Source organism: Numida meleagris, chromosome 12 (assembly GCF_002078875.1).
Source record: "Numida meleagris isolate 19003 breed g44 Domestic line chromosome 12, NumMel1.0, whole genome shotgun sequence".
NCBI classification, from domain to species: domain Eukaryota; kingdom Metazoa; phylum Chordata; class Aves; order Galliformes; family Numididae; genus Numida; species Numida meleagris.
Window position 1 is genome coordinate 12,711,604 of NC_034420.1, and position 9,845 is coordinate 12,721,448.

At 56.5% G+C, this 9,845-nt stretch overlaps 1 protein-coding gene across 1 annotated transcript; it reads right to left on the bottom strand.

Annotated features, from left to right (window-relative positions):
• Positions 237-8,971, bottom strand: CDX1 (caudal type homeobox 1). Its single transcript, XM_021410590.1, has 3 exons — positions 8,445-8,971; positions 616-761; positions 237-484 (listed from the first exon to the last, which is right to left on the bottom strand). The coding sequence occupies exons 1-3, from the start codon at positions 8,872-8,874 to the stop codon at positions 278-280; spliced, it is 783 nt and encodes a 260-aa protein (XP_021266265.1). The 5' UTR covers positions 8,875-8,971; the 3' UTR covers positions 237-277.

Below are 9,845 nucleotides of genomic sequence, written 5' to 3' on the forward strand. Positions count from 1 at the left end.
CACCGGCTCCATCTGATGTCCCACAGAAAGAGTCCTCCACCACCACCTAAAGACCCATCCCACTGGTTTTGGGCTACCAATACCAGAGACCAGCGCATGTTTCCTACAGGAGAACAGCACTACTTAACGTATGGGTTTTGTGTCGGACAGAGCTCATCAGCCACTTGGGAAGGTGACAGAGCCACCTCGCCCCAGGGGACGTGGTGTCTTTGGGCATTCAGCAACCAACTCTGCCACGTAGTGCTTATCTCTCAGTGTCTATGGCTGGCGGAGGGGGCTAAGGCATGAACTCCTCCTTGATGGTGAGCGGAGACGAGGAGACAAGGCTTGGGGCACTGCCACCACAGAGGGTCCCCATGGGCCCCGGTGTGCCCACAGCTGGGGGGGTTGGCGTGGTGGTGCTGGTGGGCTGGCTCTGCTGCTGCAGCTTCTTTTTATTCACCTTCCTCTCCTTCGCCCTTCGGTTCTGAAACCAGATTTTCACCTGTGAAAAGACACAGATCGCCACGTAGAGAAGGGAACATGGACAAGGAAGAGCACCCCAGGGGCACCATGGGGGCTGGAAGCAGAATGGGAAAGGTATTGCCCTCTCTCAGCCCCATCTCCAGCACTCACCTGCCTTTCAGTGAGCCCCAGGGCAGCGGCCAGCTCGGCCTTACGGCGGATGGTGATGTAGCGGCTGTAGTGAAATTCCTTCTCCAGCTCCAGGCGCTGGTGGTCCGTGTACACCACCCGGTACTTGTCCTTTGTCCTCGTCTTGCCTGGCAGAGAGAGAAGAGTGAGAGTGAGATTATAGGGGCTGGCGGACGGGAGCATTCCTGATGGCATGGAGGATCTGCATAAACAGAGCTCTGGAGGAACATGGGACTGGAGGACAGGAGTCCTTGGTTCTTATAGGGTTTGGTGCCCCTCCTGAGTCACACTAGGGTGCTTCTCCATGCTGGAAAGCACCAGAGCATAATGGGAATTCTTGGTAGGAAGGGAAGAAGGCATTCAGTAACATCCCAAGATGGTGGGCTCCACATCCCATGCGCCATGATCATCACCTCAAGAAGAGCAGAGCTGCAGCCCAGGTGGAGGACACGCTGCCTGCACAAGTAAAGCCCAGAGCGCTGCAGGAAGCCCAGCTCTGTGCTATGGAGCCCAAACCCATGGTGCCATCAATTGAAGGCACACGGATCAGGACAGGAAAAGAGGGAAAACCCAGGAGTGACAGCATCTTTCTGCTGCCAAGAGAGGTTTTCATCGTCTCCACACTGGGTTCACAAAAGGATGGTGCAGCAATTGAAGATATGATGGGGAGACCCCACATCAAGCACACACATTCCCAGTGATGGACTCAATAGCCAGCAGCACTTCATCATAACCAGCTCAAATCTGCCCTTGGATCTCCCCAAGCATGATCAGAGATCCATTGAGCCCCACATTTCACCTGTGCAAAAAGATAGCTAAGACATGTTGTCACAAACACTGATTCCTATTAGAAAAACACAGCAGCAGTGGTACAGCCCTGCCTGTGCCCCCAGCGCGGTGCTTATTCCCATGATCTGAGGAGGCAGGGGTACGGCAAGGCTGCTCCACAGATAGGGATGGAAACTACATCCCCTTGCACCAGGGCTCAGGATATCTTCTTTCACGTATGAATTCTTTTTTTTCCTTTTCCATTTGAAAGCAGTACCCTTTCTGAAGGGATAATGACTGAAAAGTGATCTTATTTGCGATATTGCTATTTAAATGCCGCTGCGTGGTAAAAATAAAACAGCTGGAACGCAATGGAACTGACAGCTAACGTTAAAAAAAAATTAAAGAGTAACGAAACAAGGCGGTTTGTGGATACCGCTTCTGCCAGGAATTTTAGCAGGAATTATTATTTCCTGCCGCAGCCGTAAATAGATCCATCACCGCCTGAGCTTTGTTGTTCTCTCCTCGCTGCTTGTTCTTGGCGAACCCCAGCGTGGCCCCGGGTGCTCATTGCAAATATCAGGGAGCAAAGGCTCTGCTCGCCACCAGCCCAGAGATGGAGGTTTCCTCGCCTTGACTAATTGCACTTTTCAGCGATGTTTGCTGAATTCAGGAATGTATTGTGGGCGATTCACAAGGAGAAGAAAGGGACTTGCAAGAAATGCTATTGACAATGAATAATGCGGCCACCTTGAATATCAATGCTGGGTTACACTTAACTCGCCCTCGGTGGCCCTTTTATGGCTCTGGGAAAGGAAAGAGGAAATCTGGGATGAGCCATCATGGCTCCTCATAGGGACCCCTCATACCCACAGGGAAGACTCCAATGCCTGCAGGGATCTTGAGGAGCAGTGGGATGGAGCAATCTTGGGTTGTGGCCGTGCCAGGTCTCTGGCATGGCCCATGGCTGTTGGAGGTGCCATAGGTGGGAGCATGGATGGGACAAGGTGTCTTCCTGCTGCCAGCACCATCCAGCCCCAACATACATTCAAACTCCATCCTTCTTGTCCCCAAAAGACAAAAGGAACAGCTCGAGCAGCCAAACTGAGCCATCCATGGGGCCAGAAGGATTCCAGCGTTGGGATCAAGGCAGGGCCCAAAGCTTGGGGAGAGGGCATCGTTACCGCTGTTAATGTATAACCCTAATAGCACTCACCTGAGCCACGATTAGATAAGGGAATAGCTTCAATGTGCTGCACAGGCCCCAAAGGGCACACTCCTGAGTGTACATGCACACGCACTCGCAAACACGTTGGGGGAGACCCCCTGCCCTGATCTACCCCACATGGCAGCCCTGGTGATGGGGATGGGGATAGGAATGGGGACAAGGATAGGGAGGTAGGAGTTCCCTGCCCTTGACCACAGCGCTCTAGCATCTCTGGGGTGTCCAGGTTGGGGTCATGCAGCCTGAGTGACACAGCATTATTGCTTCCCTCCCTCCAGAACAGAGGCAGAAGAAGGGAAACCCAACCCCCGCTCTGTGCTCTCTGTCTCCAGCTCTGCACCCACAGGGCTACTGCCACAAGCGGGCATAGGAGGGCACCACGGTATGATGGAGGCCATTAGGGGGCTGTAATTCACCCTCTCCAGCCCTAGCCTGCCTAAAGGATGGCATTTAACAAGACACAAACCCTCTAAGAGATGGGCAGTGAAGTGGTGGGATGTTTTGAGGCTGATGCAGGGCAGCTCTAGCAAACGCTAGGATCAAACCAGGCAAGAGCACAATCCTATGCTGATCCCCAAAGGTCTCCATTTCACAGGTCAAAGCAGCTCAAAATTACAGCGGCTGCAATTTCTGGCTCCATTCTGAGAAGCACTGCAGCCATCAGGGCTCCGATCAGGTCAGAGCGCAGCAAGCAGGGCTGCGGAGCTGCGGAGATGAGAGCCATGCCGCTGCCAGCTGCGGAGATCCCCGGGCCCGGGGAGATGGGCACATGGCAGTCCAGGCGCCAGGCACTGAGCAAGGCACTTAGCACAGGAGGTGCTGGCAGGGATGGAGCTGAGGCTCTGCACGCCCCGCTGCCCAGCAGCTCTTCACATGACCGGCACGGAAAGATTGGGCTGCCCCGAGCTGCCTGGGAGCAGTGCGTGGAACACATCGTGAATCAGAGTGAATTCTCAGGGTCAGAGCCATGGGCAGCTCAGCTCCCCCTCCACCCTCCCACAGCTCCCACTGCAAAGAGGAGGGCAGCCAGCAGAGCGATGTTGCACAGTGCAGACCCTGGGACAAGGGCTGGGGTCTGTTCCCAGTGCTCAGGACCCTCCTAGCTGGGTGACCATCATCTGGCAGCCAGATGCGCTCCAGCTGTGCCTGCACAGAGAGGTTGACACTCCCTCTGCTGAGCAGCCACACCGTACTGATACTCAGCGCAGACAGCCCAAGACACATCACTGTTCCCAAACCTTCTGGAAATAGCAGCCCCAAAGCCTGAGCCTCCTACGCACACTCTGACCCCCCCAAGCTCCATCTCTGGTATGCTCACCCCTCTGCTGGGGGCTAAGCCCCACTGCTCCTCCCGCATGATGGGAACCATCGGGCAGGGCTTTCACTTCCCCTTCCCATGCAATATATTCAGCTCTTTCCCATCCACCTCAGGAAGCGTGGTGTGATGGATGGGGCAATCAACCAGGCATGAAGGGCTGTAGCCACATGGATCCCCTAAATGTTGTCAGCCAGAGGGCATCCCACCTCCATGAGATCCTGCCAAGACCTTTTTCCTTGGATTTAGGCAGCTGTTTGGTTTCCAAAATCATGTGAGAGGATCTACCCCACCCCATCTCTGTTTGCACTGCAGAGCGAGGTGATGCTGGCTGAGCCCCCACCCCATGGTCCTGCCCAGGCTGCCCTGGCTCCTGCTTCAGGTGGCACAAGTGGGCACTGCCAGGACCCTGGGCTGCAGGAAGGGCTCACTGAGCCCACCACCCCGGGCAGCTCCGCAGCCCCCAGGGCAGCTCCTTGCAGGGCTGTCAGCCAGCACCAAACCAAGCCAGGGAGATCTTCCTGGTGCCAAAGATCTCAGAGGAAGCAGCAGTGCTGCCCCACTGGCAATAAAACCTCATTTGGCTTTGATATGTCACACACTGGGAACGTTTCAGTTACAAAACCGCACCACAGATCCCAGTGGTTTTATAGTCTTGTGCACACAGAGGATCGAACTCTGTGCTTCCAAAAAGCCCCATGGCTTTGCTATCAGTAAGAGCAGGGCCCATATGTTGGGGGGCAAATCCAAGAAGCATGGACCAGGACACCAGCACCCGGGGCTGCAGTGACTGGGAAGGAACAGAGCAGGTAGGGAAGAGCCGAGTCCACAGACCACAGATTGGGGCCAGGGAGCACAGTCTGGCCCTGTCCAGCATCCCTGGCCCAGACCCCCTCCCTGGACAAGGAGAAACAGCCCCAGACTGAGTGTTGGGACGAGTGTTTCCCAGCAGAGCACTGATTCAGGCCTTTATTTTGGCAACCAGCGCGTTCCTGGGGCTGCTCCTTGGTTTTACGAGCGCCTTGCCAAGTGCCGCCAGCCGAGCTCCAGCACTGGGTCAAAGACCGCAGTGCAGGGACGTGAGGGCTGCAAGCACAGAGCATCGCCTGTGTGGTGTGGATCCACAGCCTGACCCAGGGAACAGAGATGTCACCCCATTCCAGACTAAGACAGTGGCATGGTGGGGGTCCCAGGTGGGCACTGGGACTCTCTGCCCCTTCACAGCCCCATGGGGCTCAGTGCAGGGGAAGGATCCATCCCCTTATCCAGGAGAATCGCAAAGCTAACAGCACCGAGGTGGGCGTCCTTGAAGGGTCCCCTGCAGGAAACACCATTGGCCAGGGCATTAAATGGCCCTCAGCTAATCCCGGGGTATTAGCCAGCCAAGCCCATCACGTAGGTACCTCCAGGGAAGCCCTTTTTGTTCAAGGAAAGTCAATTCTAAGAAAGTTCGAACCGCCTGTACCTTGGCCAGCAGGCTAAGTGCTCAGCAAACCCCAGCAGAGGCCAGGAGCAGGCTGTGGGTTAATAATTCAAGGGCAGAGGACCAATAGGGCCCCCAGCGGCATGCAGCACTCTGGATGACCCAGGGGAGCAGAGGGTTTCTTGGGGAGCAGCTGTGCCCCAAAAACAGGACCAGGTCTTCCAGCCACCCCCCATCACCCACCTCAAACCTCACTTGGGATGGTGTGTCTCATTTATGGGGATTTCATGTTTCCACCAGCGTCTGCAGACCTCCCTAGGGCTGAACAAGCAGAGCTGGAAAACTGAGCCAGAAATAGTGAAAACAGAGCTGGAACAGAGCTGAGAGCTGCACACTCAGTGCATTGCCTTCTGCCCGTGCTGGAGGCATCCATACCCCAGGATGCTCCCACCGCGGATGCTCACCCCATGGTTGCTCACCCCATGGTTGCTCACCCCATGGTTGCTCACCCTGCACTGCCCTATGCACATTCACCTCCCCAGGGATGTCTGTGCACACTTTCCCTTGCAATACAGAGTGCTACAGCCAGGTCCATTAGTGACGTGGAGGCTGCACACAGCATTGACAGAGCTAACAAGCAAGGGGGTGAACTTCAAAGTTCAGCGCGCTGCCGTTTCCAGCGCCTTCCTGAGCTTTTTATAGAGCAGGGGTGCCATTCACAAGGAAGTTTGCAAATAATTACAAATAAGGAGGAAGTGTGAGGGTTTGGCGCTGTGCTCGTGAAGATTTTATGAGCAGAAAAAGGGCTGACACTTGGGACGAAAGGGGGCACGGGGACAGCTTGTTCCTTCTGTTTCCCAATTTGGGGCACTTAGCATCCGTTACCCGGGCTGAGCTTTGCCCTGTGCTGTGGCTGGCTCTGCTGGGTGAGGCACACACGTTCTTAGCAGCAGGTGCATCAGCTCATCACCCCATGAGGTCTGACTCTGCACTGAGTCACTGCGAGATTTCTCATCGATTTCTCCCAGCTCTGCACCACACCAGCAGAACCCCCTGCCACGCTCCATCCCTGCATAACATTGCCTCCGAGCACGGCACAGCTCCTTCCGAGCACCTTCACACCACGGCCGATGGCTGTTTATACAAGGGAAGACAGAGGGAACCTTAATTTACAGCCCTCTGATGATTTACAGCGCTCGCAATGAAGCTCTCCGCATTTATAGCCCGCGTATTCATTTCCTATTCCCACAGCGTGGAGAGGGGTATAACCCATCCAGGCTGATTAATGTACAGTTTATTGATTCCAATAAAACATTTCACCCTTATCTATGTCAAACCCACCTCTTCGTTTATGTAAAGGCAGCCAGGGCAGGCGCCGTGGGTTTGAATTCAGCTGCACAATTCCGTGGGCAGAAACCCCAGGGCTGGGGGGGAGTTTGCAGAGCTGTCCCATACAACCAAGGGGGTTTTGCTCCTGCTGCCCCGCTCTGCCTCCACGTGCAGGGGACAGCAGCTGGCTCACGTGTTCCTTTGTATGCATTTAATCTAAGAGATACAACCTGCGCAACGGCTGATGTTTCCAGAACTCAATCACTCCGTTGCTGTGTGACTCAATCAGGGGAACTTTCCGGCCCTTGCTATATCTCACTCCCTTCATCCACAGATGTCCTCCTGCCTTCCTCCCCTTCTTCATTTTCCCTCCTACCTCTGCCAGAAGAAACTGGGATGTTTGGACCATCAAAACCTGCAGAAGCTGTGGGCTGCCATTCAGTGTGTACAAGGAGGGGGCAGTTTTCCTTAAGAGTTATATTCAGTGCTTAAAACAGGTCAGGAAATGCCATCCTGCCTCTCCCTCCTCCTCGCAGAGCAGAGCTTGCTGCTTTCCACCTCCCGGGATGCTCAACTCCACCACAACCCCTGCTCCCACCGGGATGACCCCAACCCCAGCATCCAGCACAGTCTCGCAGCAATTTCCCTGCAATTTCCAGAGCGTGGGGCCTGGGGATGGGGCAGAGGGGCCGGGGGTAGGGCAGTGAGGACATGGGCACCGCTGCGCATCGCCATGCCCAGACCTTCCAGCACCACACGGTCTCTGTGTGGCTCTTGGTTGTCACATCCCCAGTGCCATGCATGGGGCCAACCCAATGCAGCTATGGCAGGAAACAAGAAGGCAACCAACAAATGAGGCATTTTACACCATTTTCAAATAGGGAGTCCTGCACAATGGGGAGAGGGAGAGGACAGCGGTCGGGCTGGGAACCCCGGAGGGAAACATGAAAGGGCACGAGCAGGGCAGGACAAAGGCCCTCCCCGCACCTCACCTCAATGCCAAAGGAGTCAGCGACATCTCCATGACAAAGCAGAGCCCGTGTCAATTTGGGCTAGCCCCGAAGGGGGACTGCCCTCAGCCTTTGAAGTGGGCAGTGGGGCGGCCACGGGCGGAGGTCTGCAGGGCACAGACACTTCCACCCCCTCCCCCCCCCGCAGGGGTCAGGAGTTCAGCAGGGACAGGACCCCGGAGTCAGGGGACAGGATACGGGGACAGGGCACAGGAGATAGGGCAGAGGGACAGGGGACAGGGAATAAGGCATGGGGACAGTATGGCTGCCCAGTGCCAGGCACAGGAGCTGTGCATATACTGAGTGCCGTGCAACACCCAGAGCACCCACACGCACCCTGCACGTGGCACCATCCCTGACACACCGCATCTTGCATGCACCCTGAGTGTGCAGCATCACCCATAAGCACTCGCCGACTCTGTGCAGTGAGTGCCATGCATATGCACTGCCTGCAGCACCCTGCACAGCACAGCATTCCTCCAAAAGGAGCACCCAGCCACCATGATGATGAGCCTGGACTTCCCATACACAGAGCAGAGCTCTCACTCTGACTGCCAGCAGAACGGGTTCACTCGCACACCAGTGCTCTCCATGCCCATCCTCGGTCCATGCCACATCGCTGGCCCCACAGCTCTCCCCACTGGAGTCAGATCCAGAGCAGGATCTGTCCCTGCAGGACTTGAAGCTTAGGGCTCCCATGTGGAGGAAGGAGCCCAGGTGTAGGGCTGGGGTTTTCCTTACCGCTGCTGCTGGTGCTGGGAATACTGCGCCTCATCCACTCGTACGGGGTGCGCCTCTGTGCGTTAGGGGACAGCTGTGGGACTGAGCTGCTGATGGCTGGAGGCAGGAGTCCAGAGCCTGCATGGGGCTGCATGGGGTTAAAATCCGGGGGGCTAAATCCGAACTGCCCCGGGTTGGTGGTGGCAGAGGCGGCAGCGGTGCCGTACGAGTGCCAGTCCTCCTTGGCAGGGGTGTAGGGCGAGCCCCAGGCGGCCGCCGGCTGCCCGTGGTGCGGGTCGTTGTTAATCCCCGGCACATGGTGGTAGCTGGCGAAGTCCGAGTACTGGGGCGGTCCTGGCACGTAGTTCTGGGGGTTGAGGTTGAGGCTGGGATGCCGGACGGGACTGGGATACATGTTGGTGTCCTTATCCAAAAGATAGCCTACATACATCTTCTCCACCTGGCTCTGCGCTCATGCTGTGCCGATGTGCCGCGCTGCGCCGCTCAGCGCTGAAGCGGCCGGGTGTCACGCAGCGGCCGCCCCTCCTTCGCCGCGCTCACCTGGGCGCCTTGGGGAGCTGTGTCCCGGGGCCAGGCACCTCCCTGCCCACAGGCTTTTATTGGGCCCAACCTCTCGCAGCATTTGCATTGAAAGGCAGGGTTGCATTTCAAAGTGCAGGAACCCCGGCGGTGCGGGGCAATCCGAACCTCCCACCACCCCGCGTTCCCTCTGCGGTCACCAGCACGGGCTGTCCCCATCCCACTAGCTGTGGCCCCTCTGTGGCAGCCGGTTTTGGAGATGCTGTGGCACAGCTGGCTTCATGCTTGAGGATGCCCCAAAGGAGCTCACCCTGTCCCCAAAGCCATTCATGCTCCAGGAGAAGGATGGCTTGGGCTGAGCCCTCACATCAAATCCTGGCTGAAGGATTGAATCACCCAAGAACTGCCCATTGGAATTGCCCCATTGCCCTTCATGGGGACACCAAACCCCAGCAATGCTTCCCCCTGTATCCACATGATTTGGAAATGGGGCTTGTGGGAAGAGGTGGCTCTGGGTCTCCCTGCATTTATAGCATCTGGGGGCAAACCCATCCCTCGAGCTCCACAGCCAAGTTCAGTCCAACCCCGGAGATCAGGATGGACAGACAGAAAGAGCTGGATGTAGTGATCCTTATGGGTCCGTTCCATTGGGATATTCTACGATTCTATGGATGCATGCCCCAAAAGCAGATGTCTGTCCCCAAGCAGAGACCATCCACTCATAACCAGCCAGGCCAGGCACACCTCTGCTCCAAGAGAGGATGAGGGACTGAGGTCACCTCTGTGCCATCACAGTACATCACTGGTCACCTGCTCACGGTCACCGTCAGTGTGTGGGGAAGGGAAGGGAAGGGAAGGGAAGGGAAGGGAAGGGAAGGGAAG

Bases quoted from the DNA above. Each gene is read 5' to 3' on its own strand.
- CDX1 (XM_021410590.1), bottom strand. From the start codon at position 8,874: ATGTATGTAGGCTATCTTTTGGATAAGGACACCAACATGTATCCCAGT. The intron at 762-8,444 runs GTAAGGAAAACC...TCTCTCTGCCAG, and splicing joins TCCCAGCACCAGCAGCAGCG to GCAAGACGAGGACAAAGGAC. The intron at 485-615 runs GTGAGTGCTGGA...GTCTTTTCACAG, and splicing joins TGGGGCTCACTGAAAGGCAG to GTGAAAATCTGGTTTCAGAA.